Source organism: Salmo salar, chromosome 28 (assembly GCF_965601325.2).
Source record: "Salmo salar chromosome 28, fSalSal1, whole genome shotgun sequence".
NCBI classification, from domain to species: domain Eukaryota; kingdom Metazoa; phylum Chordata; class Actinopteri; order Salmoniformes; family Salmonidae; genus Salmo; species Salmo salar.
In genome coordinates, this window is record NC_138318.1 from 17,581,214 (window position 1) to 17,608,852 (window position 27,639).

The following is a 27,639-nucleotide window of genomic DNA, read 5'->3' on the forward strand; positions in this document are numbered from 1 at the left end:
TCGAGTGTATCAGGCAGATTTATTTGTCAAGCATTCATGTTTTTTTTTACGGATCCATAACAAATACAACTGATCCAGAAGCAACCATATGGCCAACATAAAAAGTCAACATTTTTTTAACTATACAAAGTACTCCAATAATATCAATGAAAACATATAAAAGACACTTTTACAAAATGAACATTTCAATAAATGAACAATAAACTTAAATCGACCAAATGTTATAATAGGCCTACATTTCAGACCCAATTTGTCAGAATAGAATAAAAGTAAACAAATCCAGATATAACACAAAACAACACCTATACAAACATGCAAATGCTTCAGACAGTTGTCAACACTGTACTGCACTAGTGGCAATATTTAAATGTGCTGCAGTGTCTTTTTGAACATGATGACAAATTGCAAGCCTGGTACGATAGGTCTGTAAATAAATACATCTGTATTTTCATGATGGCAGCTCTGACTGAAATTCAAATGTAAAAAGGAATTATGGAGGGAAAGTAGAAACACGTACAGTAATAAAGAAATACCATCAAAACAGCTTTAAATTAACATCAGAAAAAAGTGAACATTTGTTCTAAAACAAGATACAAAATAAAGTTATGGCAGTGAGATGGACGGTTCATCAATAACAACCACAGTGACAGTAAGAGCTGCCTAGACCACTCAATGCTAAAATGGATTGATGTCTTTCCGTAAGCAGCTATCCATATATTAGCCCCAGTGGGTTAACCCTCTTATTTCATGTGGTTCATCATACTGTAAAACACTTAAAACCCGCAGGAGTCTGGAATTCTTTTTTTGTTTCCCTTGCCAAGTGCAACTTTTGAAACGCCAAACGTTAGGATGACTGCGGGTACGTTGGCACCAGAAAGCTTCTATAATAATTCACAGTACTATTGTCATGCCAATGTAATGATTCTTGGTAGGTTAATACTGCTTTCTATCATCACATCATCTAAGAGGCAGTGAGTGTGTGTGAATGGAATACGAGTTTCTGTTGTTGTGCACTTTTCAGATCAAGTCCATCTGTAAAAATAGTGCTCAGCTCTAGGTAACATTCCTATACGGTTGACTATCAGCCATCTAAAATGTCATTTCCATATACATCTATGCTTTACAATTTCAATATAATTTCAATTTCATATAATCCAATATCAAATATATACTCTTATCTAAACATATTCATCTTCATTACTAATTTCTTGTACCACTTGACCTTTCCAGGGACAACTGTGGGCCCTAGGGCTCAGAGTTCTTTCTGGTCAGATCACATGGTCAGGAAGAACTCCTGGCCATAGGTCATTCCGCAGTGTTGAAGATCATGTTGTTTGTGTCCAAGTAGCTGTGACTGTTTCTTTGTGTTGTCTTGGCACTTTGGTTGAGGAGAGCAGAAGGGTTATCCAGTCTCTCGTCTTTACCAGGCCAGGGGAGAGGCCACTCTAGGGATGCAGGGGTTCTCTGTAGCCTGGGTCTCATTCAGTGCTCTCTGGAAAACATGAACCAATCAAAATCATGCATGAGTCACAGACACACTTGAATGCTGTCAAATTGTACGGTCAGAGACCTATCAAGGGCATCACTATGGCTACCGGCTCACCTCAAACTTGGAAGTAAACTCAGCGAAAATGGCGAAGAAGGCCTCAGTGGAGGTGGCTTTGCTGTCCTCTCCGAAGTAAGAGGCCACCTTAGTGAACTCGTCCATGGCTCTCAGCTGCAGAGAGTCCAGAGACTGAACCGCAGGGTGACTGTTCTCCAGGAAGCCCTTTATCTCCAGGGTCAAGGGTAAAACCGTCAAACTGTCAGACCATTTGAAGCACAGTGAAACATTCTGACTAGTAACATCCTGATGACTGTTATGTATGGCTTAATTATATACAATTACAGTGTAATTACTTACTACTAATTACTACAGTGTGTTACTGTGTAGCACACACTAACTACACTGTCTACTATGATTATGTGTGTGTGTGGGAAACGTTCTGTTGTGAAGGGATTTGTTGTTGTTGATAAAAGGATACACTCATGACGGCAGCGAAGTGGTCCTCAGCCGTGGCAGGGATCCTCTGACACGCTGTCCTGATGTCCTGGATGGTGGAGTGGAGGTCACCCAGCTCAGCTGTCAGGATTCGCTGATTCACTGCAGAGACATTTCAATACAAAACCATACAGTATGACTCATATGAGACAAATCCCTTGCAAATCCAAGGGTCTAATGTGAATGCCATTCATTATAATGTAATTGCTGTAGTGTTTCAGTCTTATGCGATAACTGCTGGAAGGCATATTGGAATGTTGAAAAGGAACGATCAGGAAACGACCGGGGATTATCAGGAAACTGATAAGAACATGACTTTTAGTACATATTGTGCACTGTGTAAATGTACTAAATGGAACTTATTCATTCTGCTAGTGAACCTCAGAGTCCAGCTGAAGGACGGCGCCAGGTAAAGAACATTGTGCGGTGTCGTCTTACTGTACCTTTGGCTGCGAGTGGTACGGTTGTGAGGTCCCTGGCAAAGTTCAGCAGTTCTGGGAAGTGTTGGCATAGCGATTTGGCAAGAATGTGGAGGAAGGTGGATTTACCATCCACTGTTTTAGTGGTGCTGAGCTGTAAGAATTAAGGTGAGATAGGATTTGGCATAAGAAAGCAAAGACAACAGAAATAATATAGCGCAGGGGTTCTCAAACCTCTCCTCGGGGACCCCCAGCCGTTCCATGTATTATAACTATTCCACAGCTAACACACCTGATTCAACTTGTCAACTAATCATCAAGCCCTTGACTAGATAGTTCAGGGCTACAACAAAATTGTGAAACGTTTGGGGGTCCCTGAGAATTGGTTTGAGAACCACTGCTATAGAGGCAAATGAGGCTAAAGCACAGTCAGCTAGAGCATGAACATCCATCTATACCTCAGTGAGAAAGTTGATCTTAAAGCCAGTGGTTTTGTTTGTCTTGGGTTGACCATTATTCAGGTAATTCCCCATTGCCAGAACAAACTGTCAACAGAATCAGAGGTTTAGAAACAGTTTACAGGTAACACAACACAATAAAAACATGCATACCTCGGAGTCTGTTTCTTATTACCTTATCCTATATGATTTTACAGACAGACAAATCTTCAAAATTGCAATTCTTAACTGAATCATCTTGGGTCTTAAATCCTCCTGGTTCTTTAATAACCTTAGATTTTGACAGCAGGGTACCATAAAGAATATGAAATAAACAGTCGTTTGCCATTTCTCAAGCATTAAGCTCCTGTATTCCACTCTCACGGAGCGAGTTACAGTAGTTGTATTACCTCGAGGATCTTGGCCAGCTTCTTGCTGCTCCTGAGTTCCACTGAGGCCTTGTAGATACATTCGTATCCAGCCTTCATCTCCTCTGCCTTCTCCTGCAGGGTTGTCTTAAAATGGAGGCTCCGCAGACGAGTCTTATACTCAGGGACCATCAGCATCTGGGCACACAGATTATCAATTTGAAAAATATTGTTGCTATTGCTAGTATAGTAGCATACTACAGTGTTAAACTACTACTGTAATATACAGTAAAATACTGAAATAGATATTTTTAAACATTCCAGCCACAGCCTAGACAGATTTTCACTACACCCGCAATAACATCTGCTAAACATGTGTATGTGACAAATAAAATTTGATTTGATTTGACTGGACTAGACAACGTCATTGGGTGAAACCACCAGTGGCTCCCAATCCACCATTTGAGAAACATTGAGACAACAGTGTCTCGGTTACCTGCAGGACAAACTGGTCAGGGTCGCTGAGTTTGGCGGAGTCCTGGTCGAAGCGTTGATACTGTTTGACCTCCTGGTCATCGGGGGCGTACAGCAGCAGCTGCTTGATGTGGGCCGGCTCTAGCCTGTCTGTGGTCATTGTCAACAGCACCTTACGCAGTTCACCTGGAGATAGCTTCAGGTGGGCGATCAGGATGGCTGGGGAGAGGAGGAAGGGAACGGAGTGATGGAGGAGACTAGCTTTATTTGTTTTGATTTGGATCTGTTACAAAAGCAGCTGATACCCTTCCTGGGGTTCACAGAAAACACACTACAAAACAGTCATTGACAGTCACAGGCCTTCATTGATCAAAAACAATAACAATACCATTCAACTGCTTCTGTAGAAATCAGAGAACTTGTGTTTGAGCCACGTGGCCTTAGAGGGTATGTTCAGATCATTGAGATAAAGGTTCAGATCCCTGGCGGCTACAGCATGGTCATACTCACAGGCGTTGTAGGCCTTCTTATAAGACAGAATCTCCACCACGTCTTTCTTTTTGAAGCTCTCGGGCAGGAAGGCTGGCTCTGGAAGAGAGACTGACACATTTAATCACAGTGTAAGGATGCTGCTCTCCAGGCACCAGGGTTGGAAACACTAACAGGCACTAAAGATGGATGGGTAATGAGAGGAGAGATAGGATGGGAGGTGGTGCCATATGGATAATGGATTTGATGAGCAGGTGAATGGAGGAGCTTAGTAGACCATGGGACAACTTGGTGAACTGTGAAGGCAACAACATGGAATATCAGCAAATCACTTACACAATGAAACACAAAACAAGCCATGTTGAAATCATGAATGTGATGTACTCAAACACAGCGATGATATAAAATCATTATATATGCAGGGCTCCCTTGCAAAAGAGACCTTCAATGGGACTCCATGTTAAAATACATACATATCAAATCAGAGACAATGACGGTAGAAGGACAATATTAAAAAATGGCATCATAGAGGTGGTTTAACTGGTAAAACAGAAACAGTGATATGAATACATGATATGACACTATGAGATGTTTGATGAAAAGAGGTCATAATAGAGAACTTACTGGAACTCTGTTGGGTACCAAAGTGCAGCTCTAGATCGAGGTACTTCACCATGTCACTCAGCTTGTCATAGTCAGGGTCCTCTCCAAGCTAAAGCAGACAAAGTATCTGTCGATACATGTCTGAACAAAACAACAACAAACAGTACTGATTCCAGGTTCAGGGTTAATATAATAGACTCCACACGTACCTGTCCCCAGATGGTCCCCTCAGAGTTCTCTACCTGCTCCCAGCGTAGCCTCTTGACACTCATGTGGTTGGTGTCCCCAGCACAGGGACTGGAATTGGGCAGTGGAGGCGGGTCGCACGGGGGCGGCAGTGGTGGAGGGGGCGGTGGGGGCACCTTGTGTTTCTGGAGCTCTGACACTGAGATAGGGGTCTCATAGGTCTTTGAGTGAGGGGGCTGGGACAGGTGAGGGGCCTGGGGGGGGTGACTCTGGGGCTGGGACAGGTGAAGGGCCAGGGGGGGGTGACTCTGGGGCTGGGACAGGTGAGGGGCCTGGGGGGGGTGACTCTGGGGCTGGGACAGGTTAGGGGCCTGGGGGGGGTGACTCTGGGGCTGGGACAGGTGTGGAGGCTGGGGGGGCAGGCTGTGGCTCAGCTGGGGCTGGTAGGGCTGGTGGCTCAGCTGGGGCTGGTAGGGCTGGTTGCTCAGCCGGGGCTGGTAGGGCTGGTGGTGAAGCTGGTGGTGCCTCTGGAGGGCGAGCTGGCTTTGCCTGTTGGGCTGAGGGGAGGGCTGGGGACACAGGATGGGCTGGGTCAGGGGCTGAGGCTGGCTGGCCTGGCGGGGCAGGTTCCTGGGGCGAGAGGGCTGGGGAGAGTAGCAAGGGGCCAGGGGGAGAGTCATCGGGGGTGCTTGGTGGTGGAAACGGCCCTGTAGTTCATCCCTGGTCGGCAGCACCTTGTGTAGGGTCGGCCTGTTGTACGTGAAGGTCCGTGGAGGGGGCGGGGGAGGGGGGATGATGGGGTGCTGTGGCTGGAAGGACATGCGCGCCCGGGGGATATGTTCAGGGGAGAAGTGAGAGAGGACCGAGGTAATGGGGAGGGGGTCGGAGAAGCCGAATGGTGGCGGGGGTAGGGGGGGTGGGGAAGGGCGGGGGCGGCGGGGCGCTCTGGGGGGGGCGGGGGAATGGGGATGTGTTCTGACCCGGAGGAGTAGGTGAGGGAGGTGGCGTCATCGTTGCTGCTGATGTCCTCACTGCTGGCACTGCTCAGCTGACGGGGGAGGTAGCTCACTTCCTGCTCATCCTGGAAACTCATCTGGACACAGCAGATAATCATCATTCTCATACTTTATAATCAGACACACCATGTCATCTGATTTACATATTATAACCTTATACAGTTTTCAGAAACCTTACAATCAGACGCACATAATGTATAATCTGATGGTCATTTTATCACTGTATACATCCTGAATAGTCTGCACACACCTTATAATTAACCTTTATTGTACGACTATATTGTATCTAATCATTTCCTATTCATATGCACCGCTTTTCTTCAGAAACAATGGAAACCAACTCCATAAATACTGTATCTGTCGACGCAATAACAACTTCACATACTGTACTGTCTGTATCTTATTCATAAACATTGAATTTACTACACTGTAGAATCTTAAATAACTTGTTGTACATAACTGTTTCTTCACTCAATGACACTACTGTAGGCACAGACGGCCTGTTGGCGAATTTGATCTGGTATCATTAACATTTCACACCAATTCTCTTAGAGCTCACATTGTCTAATTGTGACTCTCTGGCTCTCTCACCTCCTCACAGTGACTATCTCTTCATCTACTGTCTCTGTCTCTGACCTCCTCACAGTTACTATCTCTTCATCTACTGTCTCTGTCTCTCACCTCCTCACAGTGACTATCTCTTCATCTACTGTCTCTGTCTCTGACCTCCTCACAGTGACTATCTCTTCATCTACTGTCTCTGTCTCTGACCTCCTCACAGTATTATCTCTTCATCTACTGTCTCTGTCTCTCACCTCCTCACAGTGACTATCTCTTCATCTACTGTCTCTGTCTCTGACCTCCTCACAGTGACTATCTCTTCATCTACTGTCTCTGTCTCTGACCTCCTCACAGTTACTATCTCTTCATCTACTGTCTCTGTCTCTCACCTCCTCACAGTGACTATCTCTTCATCTACTGTCTCTGTCTCTCACCTCCTCACAGTGACTATCTCTTCATCTACTGTCTCTGTCTCTGACCTCCTCACAGTTACTATCTCTTCATCTACTGTCTCTGTCTCTCACAGTGACTATCTCTTCATCTACTGTCTCTGTCTCTGACCTCCTCACAGTTACTATCTCTTCATCTACTGTCTCTGTCTCTCACCTCCTCACAGTGACTATCTCTTCATCTACTGTCTCTGTCTCTCACCTCCTCATAATCGTTCTCTCCAGGGAGGAAGTTATCCACCAGAGTGACACGGTGTCCCAGCTGTTCGCTCAGAGCGTCCAGGAACTTGTCCGTGTCCCTGCTCCGGGGGGGTCTGGAGAAGGTGAACAGCTTCCTGCGTCTGGACAGGGGGCTGGTGGGGTCGTCAGAGTGCTGGGGAGACGGAGGGGGGCTCTCCAGGCTCACGTAGGGGTTGGAGTCAACGCTGCCGGGAGATGGGGTGGCTCCCTCATGATAGAACTCATACAGAGGGTCGGGCAGAGGCTCCTTCCATGTCAGAGACAGACCTGATTTACGGTTCCCTGTGGGGGGGGGGAGAAGAAACGCTGCATTTTTTCAAAGATATCTAACAGAGGACTTTGTGACTCAGCGTTTTATTTGGTTTAAATAAAACTTGACCCACGTGGCAGCTGTTTGTTTACTCTAAAGAAGTCTCTTTAAACCAGATGGGTTCCATCTTAAATCATCTCATTTGTCATCCTTAAAGCGAGCATGAGTGACAACGTTAATGGTGATGTTGTTGTAACCTTTATGATATACTGACCATTGGCTTCAAGTGGTTGCCATGTCAACGGTGTGTGTGTGTGAGTGTGTGTGTGTGTGTGTGTGTCTGTGTTACCTGTGCTACCTTGACTGAGGGAGGAGCGAGCAGGAGACTGGCCATAGGCGTCAGTCTGTCCCAGCTCCTCAAAGTCTGGTAGGGTCAGTGGAGAGCAACGACTGTGACTCTGTTGCATGGCCTTCATGGCATTCTTCCCTGTATGCACACTCTCCAGCTCTGTGTACACACTCTCCAGCTCTGTGTACACTCCTGACATCTACGGGTCGTAGGGGGCGTGAGCAGGCCGTTAGCACAAAGCACTAGGAACTCTTTATCACAAGGTCTGCTTATAAACTCTTTATGAATCATTACTAGAGAGTTTGCTAACCATTATTAACCTTGAGTAAAAATCCTAAACATGCGTCATATTTGTATTTTTTTTAAACGTTAACATACTGTAACTATGTAATACTATTTGCAGACAGTTCGTGAGCAGACGTCCAGATAAAGTGTTTCCCAAAGCACTGGTAAAAGCATTGCAGTACAGCAGAGCCCTGTAAGTATTTCTCTTTATAAATAGATGGCTCATAATTAGCACCGCTGGCTCTGCATGGCTGACCATTGTGTTGCAGTTTTATACCCACGTGATTCAGGTCAGGGGACTCTGGGAAGGAGGTGCCGTCTCCACACTGTCTCTCTCCAGGTGTCCCACTCCCTGGTGCATCCACATGAATCCCTGCGTCCACATGAAGGGACAAACAGTCATGAGGATTCACCTCCTCTCAAGCCCAGAGAGGAGGGGAGACAGCAGGAGACAGCAGGAGACAGCAGGAAGCGTCATAATGTCCTTAACAGCATGGAGAAGCGACAGAGGCCTAGTGCATTTTGATAGCTATGGGCTGGATCCTAACTTGAGATTTACTGTGCACTACACAGTACACCTGTAACTTGAATTTCTGCACAAATCTCCCATTGGCGTCAATGTGAGGTTTATGCTAAATTCCAAGTTATTGTAGGCATTTCTCAAGTTAGGATTTGGCCCTATGAGAGTAAAGATGGGCTTAATGCAATACTTGGCTTGGATAGATGTTCTCTGTTAGAAGCAGCAAGTCAACCCTCAGCCCTGGAGTGGCTGGTTGAGAGGAAACCCTTCCAATCAAGGATAAGGACAAATAGTTGTTGAGCTGATCACATTCGTACCCATTCCCAGGTGTGTTCCGATGATGCAGTCGTCAGAGCTCCTCTCCCGTATGGTGCCTCTGTAGGAGGAGCCTGACACACGCACTGAGCTGCTCCTCCTGTGGTGCTCCTGTCCTGCACCTGGCTCTGGCTCAGGCTCTGCTGCTGCATACACACACACACACACACACACACACACACACACACACACACACACACACACACACACACACACACGCACACGCACACACGCACACACACACACACACACACACACACACACACATGCACACACACACACACAAACACACACACAGACACATGCATGCACGCACACACACAGAGAAAGAGAGAGAAGAATTCAAATTAATTAGAATGACAGGAGGAAATATCTAAGAACATCCCACCCCACTCCCACTGAACAATAAATATATTCTCTAGTTGTCAGCTATTTTCATTGTAACATCTCGTTGTCTACGTTTTTGCCTCTGCAAAGCCTTGCCTGTAAAGATGCAAAGCAATCTTCCACTATGAAAGACAAAACATGACATAAAATCTAAACCGGTGAGAGCATAGCGAGACAGAGACCCCACATGTAACTAAACTCACTCACACACAACAAACCCAACCAAGCAGGCAGAGAGATGGTGCTAATGGCTAACCCACCTGCGGTCTTGAAGCCCAGGAAGCGTGAGATCTTGCTCTGACAGTGTTCCTGCTCCTCGTAGGTCAGCAGCTGGTAGATGAACTGCCAGATCACCTGCTTGGCTGGAGTGTCCAACACCGGGAACACATCAACAATCAGGGTGTCCACGTTCCTGAACATATACAATGAAAAAGTCACTATTTTAGATACTTCTGAACAGCACAGACAAAAAAAAATCGAAATCTGACCTTTTTTGTTGCTACAAAAAGTATTTTAAAACATGCTAAAAATAAAAATAAATAAAAAACTCAAGCACACTGGTAATATTCATTCGTCCATTAATTGAATAGATATTTTAACCAATGTTTCATCAGGGTATTGGGGAGGTACAACTCAACTTCTACTGGTGTGCTGGAGTTTTTCTTCTTTTTATTATTAAGAATACTTTTTCCCATGCACCTGGTAGCTTGTTAACGTGTGCAAGTTCACTTTCTCAAACATGCTCAAATAAAAGTATCAAAAGAAAAGCCTACTTTCGAAAAGGTTTATTGCTATTCAGTAATGTTGATAGGGAATTTGTCTTGGTGACTCTTTGATTCTGTACTCTGTAAAATAACATGTATTGCTTTAGATTAGACAAATTTACCATTATATAATGTATATAATTATAAAATGTACATTTAGTGCATGTTATTAGCTATCACCATATTAGGATTCAAGCAGATTATTGAGGGGTAGGATGTTATTTGGTAGGGAACTGTCAGATTATGTTTCTGGAACTCTCCTTTAGGTTAGGTAAACATAAAATGTATGTAATATTTACTATTGATTTGTGAGCCATTTGAAATGAATAAATCATCATTCCTGACATTTGAAAAGAGATAAAATACCTTTATTTCCCTCTCCTACTTCCTCTCCATCCTCTAATACCAACCCCCCCCCCCCCCCCCCCCCCACACACACACCTGTGTTGGAAGAAGGTCTCCAGGGCCTTGCAGATGGTGTATCTCTCCTGTACGGTGAGCAGGTGATCCAGCTGCTGGCTAAAGGTGCGTCCGTGGACCCTGATGCTGGGGGGGAGGATCTCAGCCACCCACTGCAGGGAGCTGAGGGGGACTGGGGAGCGGGACCTTGGGGCCACTGAGGGGGCCACGCTTGGGGAAGTGTCCTCCTGGTCCCCCTGGTCAGGGAGGGAGTAACCAGAGGGGCCGCTTTCCACCACCAGGGTCGGCATCGCACCACTGCCCTGCAGCATGGACACCACCTTCTCATGGGAACAGCTCCTGAAGACTCACACACACACAGTCACTGTCAGTAATAAAATCAATGTGGACACGATCTTGCAAGGATGTTGTCATTGGACTAGCTCCTACAGACACTGAAAGATACAGAGAGTTACTATCTACTGTATTCAGTAGTGCGCTCTACTACTCACCCATGTGACCCATAGTTTACATGGTTACGAGGGTGGTATAATGAGGTATTTGTGGGTGATACTGTGGGTGATATTGTGCTATGGGCGGTGAAATATTGACAGAGCCCTCCTGAGCAAATGTGATTCCAGCCAGGCTGTGTTCTAATGGGCACTCCTACACTTCTTCATATTCAGAATAAAAAGGAAAAATAAGTAAGTTTAAAGGGCATAAAAGGACTTCCCACAAGAATTTTCTCAAATACCCTTCCACACACACACATCCACGCATGTGCGTGCACACAGAAGCACACCAGCTCAGCTTGACTCACTCTCTTGTGTGCATCATAAGGTAAAGTAAAGTCATAACAGGTTTGTGTACCTCATGTCCAGCCCATTGAGGAAAAGAATGCGGTCGCCTGGTTTGAGACCACAGTCTTCAGCAGGGCTGTCTGAAGAGAGACAAGGGGATGAGAATCAGAGAGAAAAGGAGGGAAGACATAACAATCCATGATGATATGCAAAAACATAACATTTATAAAAGCCTCATTAATCAAATCAGCACGTGGTATTTGACTGTTGTTGTTTTTATGCACTATGTGTTGTCTGATGTATTGGGTTATGCCAGTGGGCCTTCAGGAACCAATTTAGCATAATTGTATTATCTATCGTTCTTAAGTAGGTGTACAGTACCACATGGCCATGCAGGCTCTCTGACATGAGACAGTGCGTTCTTATGGATGCCTGTGGGGATGCCTGTACATCACGATCTTATCTCATCCACCCACAGCATCTCCATGTACAGCTGTCCTGAGTCAGTGAGTAACTTACTGCTGGTCTCCGCTCAGATCTGTAGTGGGTGGACGGCATCATACACACACGCACACACACTCCTCCCTGCCTCAACCCTGACAAAGATGAGCATCCGGTAAACCCCATATTATTATACTCTGGTACAACGTTTGACATTTTAGTAATTTAGCAGACACTCTTATCCAGAGCAATTGGAGTTAAGTAACTTGCTCAAGGGCACACCAACAGATTTTTCAACTAGTTGGCTTGGAGATTTGAACCAGCTACCTTTTGGTTTCTGGCCCAACACTCTTAACCACTAGGCTACCTGCTGCCCCAACCTCCGCATTTAGAACTACAGCACAACATCTCCATCACCGCACACAGCAACATCCACATCCATCCATGTATTCATCCTCCTCTTATCCCCTTAAATGGCCCTTAATCAAACTAATACAACAATAAAAGCATGACCCAGCATGACTGTCCTGTCTGTCTTATTGTACAGTGGGTGGATGTTGGACAATGTGTACGTAACAAATACAATTTGATTTGATTAGTTATTGACTCAGAGACACGCCTCCACCTCCTGAAACATAGTGTATATTCAGGTAACACCCCTCTAGATCAGATCACCCCAACAACAACCTCCACTGCTGACCACAGCATCCCAAACACCTAACAACCCCCACTACTGACCACAGCATCCCCAACACCTAACAACCTCCACTACTGACCACAGCATCCCCAACACCTAACAACCTCCACTACTGACCACAGCATCCCCAACACCTAACAACCTCCACTACTGACCACAGCATCCCCAACACCTAACAACCCCCACTACTGACCACAGCATCCCCAACACCTAACAACCTCCACTACTGACCACAGCATCCCCAACACCTAACAACCTCCACTACTGACCACAGCATCCCCAACACCTAACAACCCCCACTACTGACCACAGCATCCCCAACACCTAACAACCCCCACTACTGACCACAGCATCCCCAACACCTAACAACCTCCACTACTGACCACAGCATCCCCAACACCTAACAACCCCCACTACTGACCACAGCATCCCCAACACCTAACAACCTCCACTACTGACCACAGCATCCCACTTGCCCGGCATCCCAATGACTTGCCTAGTTAAATAAAGGTTAAATAAATAAATACATAAAAATACTAATCACAGCATCCCAAACATCTAACAACCCCCACTACTGACTACAGCATCCCCAACAGCCAACAACACCCACCTGATACCAGCCCAGTACAATACAGTGTTACCCAACACAAAACATAGAACTTCATCCACCCAACGCACCACATAGAGAGGTGTAATCAGCAGTGCGTCATAACTTACCTGGGATGACAGAGTCGATACAGACAGGGGCATGCCCCCTCAGGGTGAACCCAAAACTCTTCTTCCCTCTGTAAACCCTTACTGTCCTAGAGGTGTAATCAGCAGTGCGTCATAACTTACCTGGGATGACAGAGTCGATACAGACAGGGGCATGCCCCCTCAGGGTGAACCCAAAACTCTTCTTCCCTCTGTAAACCCTTACTGTCCTAGAGGTGTAATCAGCAGTGCGTCATAACTTACCTGGGATGACAGAGTCGATACAGACAGGGGCATGCCCCCTCAGGGTGAACCCAAAACTCTTCTTCCCTCTGTAAACCCTTACTGTCCTAGAGGTGTAATCAGCAGTGCGTCATAACTTACCTGGGATGACAGAGTCGATACAGACAGGGGCATGCCCCCTCAGGGTGAACCCAAAACTCTTCTTCCCTCTGTAAACCCTTACTGTCCTAGGGGGAGCATGGAGGCTGAGGGAACATTACAAAGTCTGTATTATTTTCTGTCAGAACATACATTTGTATACATTTTTACAGTAGAAGTAGTAAAAGATATGGTTGTAACATTATAGTTGTAATATTTCAGGAACTACATTACTACCTTTGTTGTGTACTGATGCTTTATCAATGGGCTTTCAACAGCTTTCAACTGTATTTATCAAGTACTACTGGGTGTTTAGAATAGCCTAGCATTCTCAACAGTAAATAACAATTCTACAGGGATTTCATATTATCATGCCCACATCACGCTGTCTGCTATGTAACTTGAATATTGTTATGTAACTTGAACAATAAAGGAATGTGAATGAGTAAAAAATAAACAGCAGCTAGTGTGTCCAGTAGGAATACCACATAACAGGTATAATTTCCAGCTCAGAGAGTGATGCCTCTGTTCCCTAGCTCCCAGAAAGAAGCATTACCATCAAAGACTGGGATGGCGATATCACAGTTGCCATGGAAACTACTCAAGGCAACACCATATGATATAAACAGAGTTCCATAAAGCAGAAGAAGGAGAGGAAACGGGTAAAATTCATTATTTGGTTGTCTTTATGCTTGTTATGTAAGACGGGACAGATGAAAACTATTCAAATGGGTTTTTAGAGTACTGTACTGTGCTATACGTACAGAGACACAGAGGGTAGGCTCAGCACTGCAAAGCACTGGGGATAAGAAACTGGTGGGTTAGAAAAGATGAAGATAACAGATCTCATCTCTCCCCTCATCTACCATTTGTACTTTATATACATCAGTACCATTCCATAACCCAAGAAGCAGCACAAAAGAGGAGCTAAAAACATGATGTTGATGATTCAATTAACAATCAATCAAGTAACCTATCATCACTGGAGATTTCAATATTGATCTATTCACTATTCCATATTGGCTTGAAACCTTACCCCTCGAAAGGCAGTTTACCATAAATAATGGTAGATGATTAGGACATATTCCAACATGCTGTTCATTAGGATATAGGCCATGGGGAGGGGAGGGAGCTGTTGGTAAAACATGGACTTGAGTCTACTGCAAAGTATATCTGTAAAACTGGAATGGAGTGAGCTACTGTATGGCTTGAGCTGAGCCTGCTGGATGGTACTGACTTTCTGAGTCATAATCTTAATTCCTCCATGTTATTATCGGTTGGACACTGAAAGCTATAATCGTTGTGTGGCTTTATAATATTAGGTGAGTAAACAGACTTAATGGTTAACAGGGACTGTTCCCTAATCAACAGGTGCTTCCAAATCATCTGTCAACAAACATCACATTTAAACACTTACAGAATTAACCAGATATTATTGGAACACTTATTTTTTAAATGTCATTCAGTACTAATTTTAAGTCCATTATATGTCCATTATTTCCAGCTCCAACCACACAAACAGCATCTTCTAAATCTTCTTTCTCTCAGATGAGTGGGAGTCATAGCTAAATACACCATACAGTATACTTACCTCTGATTGGCTCCTGATTGATGCACATGTATGCCCGACATAGACTTCCTGTACCCCCTCTCTCCTCTCTCCTTTCCCCCTCCGTCCTCCCCAGGGTCCCGGGGTACTGAACTGGCCCGTTTGGAGCCGTAGTGGCGGTCGGGGTGGTCCTCGCTGCGGCTACGTCTCAGACGGCCCTGCGGGCCCGGCTCGCTGATGCTCTTACTGCGACAGATCCTCTGGATCAGGCTCTGGGAAACGGCCTCGTCGAACCGCTGCCGGTGCTTCTTGGGGATGAAGATCCTGGTGAACATGGTGAGAGAGGGACCACCATGTAAAGAGGAAGGGAAAGTAGGGGGAGGGGTGGAGAGGTGGATGGGTGGAGTTCCCCCTGGACCCAAGGGGGCTACCACCAGGTAGACCTCAGCAGTCACCCCTCAACAGTTTGTCACCTCTGCCCAGAGGAATCAGAGATGATGAAGACAGAGATTATGTAGATCTCCGGAGATCTCCGGGAATCAGAAGGTGTTACTAGATACCTCAGTAGTCTGTATCAACTCTGGTGCCCAAAACCACACCACTCATACCAAAGCCCTGATCTGAGATTCAGAGGAAAAGGTCAGAGCTAGAACTGAGAAACAAGCATCCAGGTTGGAGAAGAAAATTCACGCAGTTGAATACATATCATTGTTGACTTGGTGAAAGAGAATCATCATAAAACATACTTGGAAATCCATAGATTGAGGAGAAACAAAACAAACGCACTTCTTCTAAAAAGTCGCTACGCTTCCATTTAGTCGCTGTAGTCCATGGATAAAGAAGAGAAGTGAAGGTTGGATAGCGAGAAAGAGGGAGAGAGATGTCTCTCAGCCCTCTGTGCAGTGGCGTCATTTGCTACAGTGTGGATTCACTCTGCTGCAGCTTGAGATACCAACACAGCAACAGCAAAGGTGTGGGAGTCAGCAATATATTACTCTATCACTTTTCTCTCCCTTTCTCCCTCTCTTGCTCTCTCTCTTGCTGTCATCTATCTATCTATCTATCTATCTGCCTGCCTGCCTATCTATCTGAGGAGCAGAACAATAGCTTTTCTGAGCATCTCTAGGAACTGTGGGATTCTCAGAGGGAGAATGATATGAGGTGAAGGATTATCATCTTCTCATCATGTAGACAACCACACTGATCAAAGCCATCATCTTGTCTGTCTTTAATAACATAACCAAGAGAACAGTGGTATGGTGTTATTTAATCAGAGAACTAATTGTTTGCTAATTGAAGATATAAAACATACGGTTCATTACAGCAATTGTGACACAGATGTAAAAGCAACAGCTGATGATGAAAACAACACACACACACACACACACAGAGGGCAGCGGACAGCTGGTTAAACAGGAACGGTGTGTATGCGTTAGCAAATTAAAAAACTGATGAACAACATTGCATTAAAACAGATGGAATTGTTTATGGGAATTAAAACAAATGCTCCCAATTAACACATCATCCAATACAGATCGTGTGAGTACATACAGTATAAATGTAACGAGTGTGCTGAGAGTCGGGATTCAAGTTCAGGGAGTGAGTGTTTTTATAAATAAACAAAACAATAAACACGAAACACACCGACGTGAAACTGAGTCAATAACACCCAAGGAAAGAACCAAAGGAGAGTGACAGATATAGGGAACATAATCAAGAAGGTGATGGAGTCCAGGCGAGTGTCAGGAGGCGCAGGTGACGATGAGTGGCGAGACATAAATTATAATAAAGTGGAGAACTCCGGGAAACAAACTAACTGGCCACGCAATTAAAATATGACACAAACAGAACAGAGAGAAAGAGAGAGAGAGAGAGAGAGAGAGAGAGAGAGAGAGAGAGAGAAAGAGAAGCAACATGCAGAAACGTGTGAAAATGAACTAGCTAATTATGCAAATTCAAACAAATTGGACAGCTAAATCAAGAAAATTGGACACAGAGAGAAGTTCTTCAGAGACAATAAGGATTCTAGCCACCATAGGGGAATGTTCTGCTAATTAGCCATGATTCTTCCACAGCGTTACTGAGTTATCCAGACATGGAGATATATTTGGAACTCGTGTAGAACCTGCTGTTCTATCGAAAGCAATTTGTGGACACTCATTACTGTTGTGATGTACTTATGCAGCATCGTTTAGCTTGGTCTCTCACCAACCCACAGAGTCCCTTTCTCTCTACATCTCTAGCCATATTATTATCTGGCATCCTTGTGTCATTCAGTGGTATTTCTAAGAAAACCTTATCTGCCACCACAACTACAATTGAGCCTTCACTGCTCAATACAAGATTTTCTTTTTTCAAACAGCCACCTCATCATAAAAGTTGTCGAAACTGTCTTATCTTTGGAACTAATTGAGTTTTCAACCAATGTGACCTCATTTGCAGCAGAGTAGAGTGGTGCTCTATAATTATCTAAGACGGTGAAGGGAGGATGGATGTCTCCAAAGGGAGAAATGACAAATAGAAATCTAACTGGGAGACCTCATTTAATTTCTATTCCAGATGTGAGAGACTGTACTGTCGCTATTTATTGCTTTGCATTGCCACACTGTCGCTTGCCAGGCACTAAATGACCGGTGGACATTAAAGATTGAGGGGAGGGATTTAGGAGATAATTATGTGGTTTAAACACCAGTGATTAGGGTCACTATGTCGTTGGTCAGTGGCCATCAGAGCCACATGTTGGACTTTCAACGGATCGCTGACATTAACACATACAGTACTGGATCATAATGGTGATTATGGAGCTTCAAAGAAAATCTCTACAGTAACATCATTAGTACACAACAATATTGTGTTATATTGCCAATTTGCCATTCAGCTACCAACAGAAACATCAGACAGCCTTGGTTTGTCTGAACACACCTGTGATCCGTCACTTATCCACGACATGCAAACAATCAGAGAAGAGGAGCACTCTAGAAACAGAATTTGTCACTCTTTGTATCACATGCTTCCTGCATCGCCTACCTATATAGATATAATAATAATAATAATAATAATAATAATAATAATAATAATAATATGTGATTCTGCTTGTAGTTAAATAGTGCCGTTTAAAGGGGTTGTTGAGTCTTCCAGAATTAGGAAGCTTTTTAAGGCCAATAAAGCATCGTCCAGTAATGGAGGTGATTATGCAGCTGAAACCTCCTTTATTACTCTAATACACCTATCAAATTCACTCCAAACTGTCTGGAAATGGAGCGTTGCAGTGGGAGAGCAATGTGATGATGACCTATGAGGGAAGATCAATGGTTGAGAGTGGATGTAAATTGTAAAGTGATTTGCTAGATGGAGTAATGCTGTAATTTACTGTAAATGTGTGAGGGGGCTTTTGTAGTTACAGTACATTACACTTCTATGGCATGCACCACCACATTAAAGAAGACTGTTTTTGTTGACATTAGTTTAGCTTCCTTAAACACAATCAATATGGCAGCAATAACTCATATACCAATACATCAAACATGGCAGGATTAATAAATCAAATGATCAATAGCACCTTAAATTCAGTCATTTTTAGGGTAACTTTTTCACAGACTACAATTACATAATAGTCTGGAGCTTCCATAATCCACAGTTTTAGCTATAGAAAAAACAACAAGAGATTAGATACAAAAAAAGCCCCATCACTTATCATGATGAGTTCTAGGTTATCGCTTATTCTAGGAATCGCTAGAGACAAAAAGTATGAATCATATAATCTGGTTGTCACGCCCTGACCTGAGAGAGACGGTTTATTTGTCTATTTTGTTAGGTCAGGGTGTGGGGTGGGCATTCTATGCTTTATATTTCTATGTTTTGGCCAGGTATGGTTTCCAATCAGAGGCAGCTGCCTATCGTTGTCTCTGATTGGGAACCATACTTAGGCAGCCCTTTTCCCTCCTTGAGTTGTGGGATGTTATTTTTGTACTGCTCGTTATAGCCTGCAAGACGTAACAGTCATTTGTTTATTATTTTGTTGAAGTGTTCTGATTTAAAATAAATATAAAGATGAACACTCACCACGCTGCACCTTGGTCTACTCCTTTTGACGATCGTGACAGAAGATCCCACCACCAAAGGACCAAGCAGCGTGGGCAGGATGACTGGACATGGGAGGACATCCTGGATGGCAAAGGATCTTGGATGTGGGAGGAGATCCAGGCCGGAAGGGATCGCCTCCCATGGGAACAGGTGGAAGCAGCAAGGGAGGAACAGTGACAAGATCGACAGGCAAGGCAACAACGGAAGCCTGTGAGGCAGCGGCACAAAAAAAAAAAATTGGGGGGGGGGGGGGGGGCACACGGGGAGATTGGCAAAGTCGGGGTTGAGACCTGAGCCAACTCCCCGTGCTTACCGTGGGGAGCGAGTGACTGAGCAAGCACCGTGTTATGCGGTGATGCGCACTGTGTAGCCAGTACGCACTCACAGCCTGGTGCGCTCGGTGCAAGCTCCTCACCGTTGCCGTGCTAGAGTTGGCCGTCAGCCAGGAAGAAGTGTGCCGGCTCAGCGTTCCTGGTCTCCAGTGCGTCTCTTCAGCCCAGGTTATCCTGCGCCAGCTCTACGCACGGTACCCCCCCCCCCCCCCCCCCGTTCACCAGTACAAACCAGTTCGTCCTGTGCCAGCGCTCCGCCCTTGCTGGGCTAAAATAACCATCCAGCCAGGACGGGGTGAGCAAGCCCTAAGCTCCAGACCTCCAGTGTGCCTCCACGGCCCAGTATACCCTGTGCCTGCTCTGCGCACCCAGTCTCCTGTGCGTCTCCCCAGTCCGGTGAGACCGGTTCCAGCTCCACGTAGGAAGCCTCCAGTGGTGATCTGTGGTCCGAAGCCTCTAGTGATGATCCATGGCACGAAGCCTGTAGGGATGATCCATGGCCCGGAGCCTGTAGAGATGATCCATGGCACGAAGCCTCCAGTGATAATCCATGGCCCGGAGCCTCCAGTGATAATCCATGGCACAAAGCCTCCAGTGATGATCCATGACGCGGAACCTGTAGTGATGATCCATGGCACGGAGCCTGCAGCGACGCTTCCCGGTCCGGAGCCTCCAGCGACGCTCCCCGGTCCGGAGCCTCCAGCGACGCTCCCCAGTCCGGAGCCTCCTGAGACGGCCCGCAGTCCGGAACCTCCTGAGACGGCCCGCAGCCCAGAGTCTTCAGAGGCGGTCTGCAGCCCAGAGTCTTCAGCGGCGGTCTGCAGCCCAGAGTCTTCAGCGGCGGCCTGCAGCCCAGAGTCTTCAGCGGCGGCCTGCAGCCCAGAGTCTTCAGCGGCGGCCTGCAGCCCAGAGTCTTCAGCGGCGGCCTGCAGCCCAGAGTCTTCAGCGGCGGCCTGCAGCCCAGAGTCTTCAGCGGCGGCCTGCAGCCCAGAGTCTTTAGCGGCAGTCGGCAGTTCAGAGCCTCCGGCGATGATCCACGGTCTGGTTCCTCCGGCAACACAGAAGCGGGGGGATCAGCGGGCGGTGTGGGGGCTATGCCCCGAACCAGAGTATAGAAGTATAGATGCCCACCCGGACCCTCCCCTATAGGTTCAGGTTTGCGGCCGGGAGTCCGCACCTTTGGGGGGGGGGGGGGGGGGGGGGGGGGGGGGGTACTGTCACGCCCTGACCTGAAAGAGATGGTTTATTTCTCTATTTTGTTAGGTCAGGGTGTGGGGTGGGCATTCTATGCTTTATATTTCTATGTTTTGGCCAGGTATGGTTTCCAATCAGAGGCAGTTGCCTATCGTTGTCTCTGATTGGGAACCATACTTAGGCAGCCCTTTTCCCTCCTTGAGTTGTGGGATGTTATTTTTGTACTGCTCGTTATAGCCTGCAAGACGTGACGGTCGTTTGTCATTTGTTTATTATTTTGTTGAAGTGTTCTGATTTAAAATAAATATAAAGATGAACACTCACCACGCTACACCTTGGTCTACTCCTTTTGACGATCGTGACACTGGTAGAAAATCCTAGAATGTTTCATGTTGTCTCATTCAAGTGACGAAAGTCAGTACGCAAGCAAGAAAGTATACAGTTAACACTGAATTCAATTCTGCAAAAAGTCATTCAGACCACTGCATTAAATCATTGCACAACAATAAATGGTAGAAAACATTAAAACAAGTCTCTGAAAAAGAGCATGGGCTGCCAGCCAACACACACTACCCCCCAGAGTAAAAGTACACAGGTACAGTACCGTACCAGGATAATTATCTGCCCACCTACGGCAAGTCTGACACACTACACTGCGGTGTCCCTTCCTGTACTGAAACAGATGTGTGCATTCAGCAGTACACCACTGCAAGACAAACGCAAGTACCACAGCCAAAAACACCCAACAATAAAACCAGTACTCACCCCAAACAGCTCATTACTGTTACTAGTCTGTCATATTTCAGAATCAGAAGGAACGTTATGAGGATTATAAAATAATAAATGTGAGTAAGTGCATAGGTTCAAAAATGGTAATATTGAAGTCTTAATGCAGTATAACGGTATGGGACAGAATCAGCATGGTGCATCCAAGAACCATCGCCAGCAGTGAACTGTCAAGGGAGAACGGTCACCAACCACAGACGAGCAAGAGCTTAAAGCACAATAATTAAGATAAAATCCATCACAGAAAATCCACACAAAGAGGGGGGGAGTGGGGGGTTAGCGATAAAAAGAGAGAGAGAGCGAGAGAGAGAGAGAAAAAGAAAGAAAGAGGAGGAGAGGAGGGAGAGAGTAGAATTCAGTGGAATAAAACAAACACATTTTCATGGCCTGTTAAATGCCACTCAGTCTATATTTAGAGAATAAAGAAGGAAAGAAGTCTCGCTGTCCTCTGGGGATCAGGAATCACTGTTGTATTGAACAAAATAGCTTTGCATTTGAATATTAAATTATTCATACACAACCTTATAACCGTAGATAGTACAGTATCTTACAGTATAACAATTTCTATAATGAGTATCTAATCATATCACTAAGACTTTTTTTGTGGTCTGGTCATGTGTTCAGGAAAAACTCAGGACCTACATTTTTAGGCATCACTACCTACCTGATATATCATATTAATGGTACCCATAGGATCTGACTTTATATTGCACTGACCCTACGCAGACTCACCAGACTATATATACACACCATATACATACTCACTCTCACACACTGTATTGACACTCCCACACAAAACCCACACACATTCACATACACTACATATGCATACACACACATAACACACACACGCATACCGACATAACACACACACGCATTACGACACAACACAAACACACATACATTCACAATACACAAACTTTATTTGACTTTATTATTATCTATCCTGATGCCTAGTCACTTTACTCTGCCTTCCTGTACATACGTTCAAATGTTTGGGGTCACTTAGAAATGTCCTTGTTTTTGAAAGAAAAGCACATTTTTTGTCCATTAAAATTACATAAAATTGATCAGAAATACAGTGTAGACATTGTTAATGTTGTAAATGACTAGTGTAGCTGGAATCGGCAGATATTTTATGGAATATACATAGGCGTACAGAGGCCCATTATCAGCAACCATCACTCCTGTGTTCCAATGGCACGTTGTGTTAGCTAATCCAAGTTTATCATTTTAAAAGGCTAATGTGATGAGTTTGCAGCATATTTCAGAGATAAGATAACCAACATTAGGCTGGGTATCAGTCAAGACCTGATGAGAAGTTTGATGATATGTGCCCTAGCCTACCACGCAAAGGCACGATGGATTTATTTTCCCTGGTTGACACAGACATGCTCAGGAAAGTGATATCACAACTTAAGCCTTCTACCTGCCTTCTTGATCCTATCCCCACCACCTTCTTCAAAACAGTTTTTAATTGCATATCTGAAGAAGTGCAAGCTATTGTTAATCACTCCCTCTTCACACGCACTTTCTCTACTGCACTAAAAACTGCAATGGTGAAACCCCTTCTGAAGAAATGTAATCTAGATTCTTTAGCTATTAGCAATTGTCGGACAATCTCCAACCTTCCATTTGTGGAGAAATTGGTTTTCAAGCAGCAAAGTCATTTTGTAAGTGCCAACTGTATTTTTGAAAAAAATCCAATCTGGTTGTTGTGGCCACCACAGCACAGAGATCACCTTAGTTAAAGTGGTAAATTATCTTAGAGCCAACACAGATGCCAAACAGCTCTCTGTCCTTGTACTCTTGGATTTAAGTGCTGGATTCAACACTGTTGATCATGATGTCCTTCTGGACAGACTGGAGAGTTTGGTTGGCCTCTTCGTTCGAGTTCTAAATGTTGTTATGTTACAGTCTTATTCTAAAATTGATTAAATTATTTGTTTTCCTCATCTAATCTACACAATACCCTATATAATGACAAAGCGAAAACACGTTTTTAGAAGTGTTTGCTAATTTATAAAAAAACAGAAATACCTTATTTACTTAAGTATTTAGAAACTTTGCTATGAGACGCGAAATTGAGATCAGGTGCATCCTGTTTCCATTAATCATCCTTGAGATGTTTCTACAACTTGATTGGAGTCCACTTGTGGTACATTCAATTGATTGGACATGATTTGGAAAGCCACACACCTGTCTATATAAGGTCCCACAGTTAGTACATGTCAGAGCAAAACCAAGCCAAGAGGTTGAAGGAATTGTCCATAGAGCTCCGAGACAGGATTGTGTTGAGGCACAGATCTGGGGAAGGGTACCAAAACATTTCTGCAGCCTTGAAAGTCCCCAAGAACATAGTGGCCTCCATCATTCTTAAATGGAAGAGGTTTGGAACCACCAAGATGCTTCCTAAAGCTGTCCGCTCGTCCAAACTGAGAAATCGGGGGAGAAGGGCCTTGGTCAGGGAAGTGACCAAGAACCTGATGGTCACTCTGACAGAGCTCCAGAGTTCCACTGTGGAGATGCGAGAACCTTCCAGAAGGACAACCATCTCTGCAGCACTCCACCAATCAGGCCTTTATGGTAGAGTGGCCAGACGGAAGGCACATGACAGCCCACTTGGAGTTTGCTAAAAGGCACCTAAATGACTCTCAGACCATGAGAAACCAGATTCTCTGGTCTGATGAAACCAAGATTGAACTTTTTTTGCCTGAATGCTAAGCGTCACGTCAGGAGCAAACCTGGTACCATCCCTACGGTGAAGCATGGGGGTGACAGCATCATGCTATGGGGGTGTTTTTCAGCAGCAGGGACTTGGAGACTAAGATTGAGGGAAAGATGAATGGAGAAAAGTACAGAGAGGTCCTTGATGAAAACCTGCTCCAGAGCACTCAGGACCTCAGACTGGGGCGAATGTTCATCTTCCAACAGGACAACAACCCTAAGCCAATGCAGGAGTGGCTTCTGGACAAGTCTCTGAATGTCCTTGAGTGGCCCAGCCAGAGCCCAGGCTTGAACTCGATCGAACATCTCTGAAAAGACCGGAAAATAGCAGTGCAGCGACGCTCCCCATCCAACCTGACAGAGCTTGAGAGGATCTGCAGAGAAGAATGGGAGAAACTCCCCAAATACAGGTGTGCCAAGTTTGTAGCGTCATACCCAATACGACTTGAGGCTATAATTGCTGCCAAAAGGTGCTTCAACAAAGTACTGAGTCAAGATTCTGAATACTTATGTAAATGTGATATCAGTTTTCCATTTTTATACATTTGCAAGAATTTCTAAAAACTTGTTTTTGCTTTGTCTTTATGGGATATTGTGTGTAGATTGATGAGGGGAAAAAACAATTCAATCGATTTTAGAATAAGGCTGTAACATAACGAAAGGTGGAAAAAGTCAAGGGCTCTGAATACTTTCCGAATGCAGTATCACCAGAGGATTTTAGCTCCACGGATTATTAGACTGTATTTGTGATTTAAATACTTGGATGGCTCACAACTTCTTCCAGCTAAATCAAGACAAGACCAAGGTACTTCTTGTTGGTGTCAAAGCACAGAGAGAGAATCTGGCCTCACATTTTAATCCACAGGCAATAAAGATAAAACACTAGGTGTAATTTTAGATTCTGAACTTAATTTCGATTCAAGACAAGACCAAGGCACCGGTGTCGTGTGCTCTCCGTCTGGTTTTGGAGCCCTGTCTGTAGCAGTTGGGGCCTTGTGATAACGTTCACAATGCTTGACACTAAGCAAGCTCCCCGTAATCCCTCCACCAGCAAAATGAGCAAAAGGAAAAGCCTGTTTACACACCCATCGCAAAATAATCCCCATAGATTACCATTACTTTTCATTGGGACTCCGAAATTGGGATTTTAGGAGGCTGCATCCCATCTGGGTTGTACTAGCATGTCTATATGTCGAAATGGGAAGGTTTGAATGTATCTATGTGGGCATAATCTGAGTCATGTTCAGCAGGGAGTACAGGTGGTAGGCTACCTCCTCTTTCTCAAGAGCCTATACTGAACACAACTGCAGATTAAGTCTACAGTATTTATCTTTATTTACATTCTATGGATGAAACCATTGGGAGCAGAGACTCAAGGGTAGGTACCTGATGTGGCCGATGAGCGTCTGCTGCTCATCAGTGGTAAGGATGTCTGGGAGGACAGAGGCCAGCCAATCAACCTTCTTCTCCGCAGCATACTGCTTCAGCACTGCAAACAGCTTCTCCTTCACCTCAGGCTCCTCCCCCAAAATCTGGTCAATCTGAAAGATATCAATAACTGTTGTTGAAGGGCCTATATAATAGTCCCTAAAGAAAGATGGTATACCTTTACAAAAAAATATCCAACTAGCTAACTAAGGAAGTAAGCTCAGTAGGCTTGCATAATGATTTGTTTTCTCTGGACATCAATACTCCCCTGAATAGCTTCAACTCATACAACAGTTAGTTTAATAGAAAGCCTCACCTTCCTGTTGAACTCCAGGGCCTTGTGTTTGCGGTCCGTCCTCATCCCGTCTCCCTCAAGCTGTATCTCATCCATACTCTCACTGCTGCGTATTTTCCGTCTGGGCCCCAGACACAGCACCCCTAGCCTCAGCGTACGCCCCTGGGACGCCTTGATCAGCGCCGCCGCCATCTCGTGGTGCCTCACCGGGATCCTGTTGACCTCCATGACGTAGTCACCGGCCCGCAGGCCACCTCGTCCTGCCGGGGAGCAGGGGGAACAATCCTCCACCAGGAGGGGGCAGTCTCCCACGATGGTGAAGCCGAAACGACCGTCAGGACCCGGAGTGATGTCCATCTGAGAAGCAGAGATTTAATTCTTATTTAACTTTCACTGTATTATATTAAGATAGAGAGAATTTATTTTCACCAATGAATTGAAAAGTATGGCCTTGCCGATGAAATTAGCACGGCAAATCCAGGATTGCCCCTACAATTTCTGAGGTTACATGAGGTATCAGAAATACAGTGAGTCGGGGGCTCCCGAGTGGCACAGCAGTCTAAGGCACTGCATTGTATGCTGTAGTGCTAGAGGCGTTACTACGGTCCCGGGTTCAAATCCCGGGCTGTGCCACAATCGGCCGTGGTCGGGTTGGGTTAGGGAAAGGTTTGGCCGGTGAGCCTTTACTTGGCTCATCGTGCTCTAGCGACTCCTTGTGGCGGGCCGGGTGCCTGCGGGCTGACCCCGGATGCCAGTTGAACGGTGTTTCCTCTGACACATTGGTGCGGCTGGCTTCCGGGTTAAGCTGGCAGGTGTTAAGGAGCACGGTTAGGCGGGTCATGTTTTGGAGGACGCATGACTCCACCTTCGCCCCTCCCGAGCCCGTTGGGGAGTTGCAGCAATGAGCCAAGATTGAAAGAATTGGGGAGAAAAAGGGGGTAAAATACAACAACAAAAAAACAAAAAATAAGAAATACAGTGAGTCAGATTTTCAGTAGGCACAAACAGAATTACAGAAAAAGGAACTTAAAATCAATCAGAAGTATCAAACATTGGGCTACAACATGATGGTGCCAGGTGAGTCCCAGTCAGAGCGAGTTCAGACCTGCTGGATGCGAGACACAACTCCGATGCTGGGAGGGATGTTCCTCTGGGCCTGAGCGATGGCGATGACAGCCTGGAATCCCAAAGTGGACACATTCTGGCCCTCGATCTCCAGCACCTGATCACAGAGAGACAGTAAAAGGAAGAGACCGAGAAACAGCTTTTCCAGTATAAATCCCTGTTTATACTATTACACTATTATCATAACATCGTAGTATAACATACCTGTAGTACTATTAAATGCATGTTTGTCAATTGTCTTGCCTTGGTAAATAATGGTTAAATAAAGGATTGAAATAATTACTGATTAGGCCTTTCGGTTTAGTTTAGAATCTAGAATCTCTCTCACCTGGTCACCTGGCTGCAGCCCCGCCAGGTAGGCACTGCTCCCCTCTTCCACAGACAGGATGTAGCTGGGACCACTTCCTCCCAGCTGGAAGCCAAACTCCTCTGGCCAGCACTGATTGGACATCGGCATTGCAATGACTACACGAGAGAAAAGATGAATGACGAAGAGGAGAGGAACATGAAGAAACACATGGAGTATGATGAGGATTAACTGAAAGATGTTCTGTCG

General features: G+C 45.2%; 1 protein-coding gene across 1 annotated transcript; it reads right to left on the reverse strand.

Annotated features, from left to right (window-relative positions):
* On the reverse strand, positions 1–27,639 carry grid2ipb (glutamate receptor, ionotropic, delta 2 (Grid2) interacting protein, b). Its single transcript, XM_082970360.1, has 24 exons — positions 27,412–27,639; positions 27,064–27,180; positions 25,980–26,315; positions 25,622–25,776; positions 15,156–15,437; positions 13,564–13,671; positions 11,423–11,488; positions 10,595–10,912; positions 9,650–9,801; positions 9,005–9,148; positions 8,449–8,540; positions 7,724–8,081; positions 7,246–7,565; positions 5,983–6,110; positions 5,041–5,950; positions 4,853–4,940; positions 4,250–4,327; positions 3,762–3,958; positions 3,308–3,463; positions 2,919–3,005; positions 2,485–2,614; positions 2,025–2,143; positions 1,604–1,768; positions 1–1,492 (listed from the first exon to the last, which is right to left on the reverse strand). Exons 1-24 carry the CDS (start codon positions 27,538–27,540, stop codon positions 1,421–1,423), a joined length of 4,707 nt encoding a protein of 1,568 aa, XP_082826486.1. The 5' UTR covers positions 27,541–27,639; the 3' UTR covers positions 1–1,420.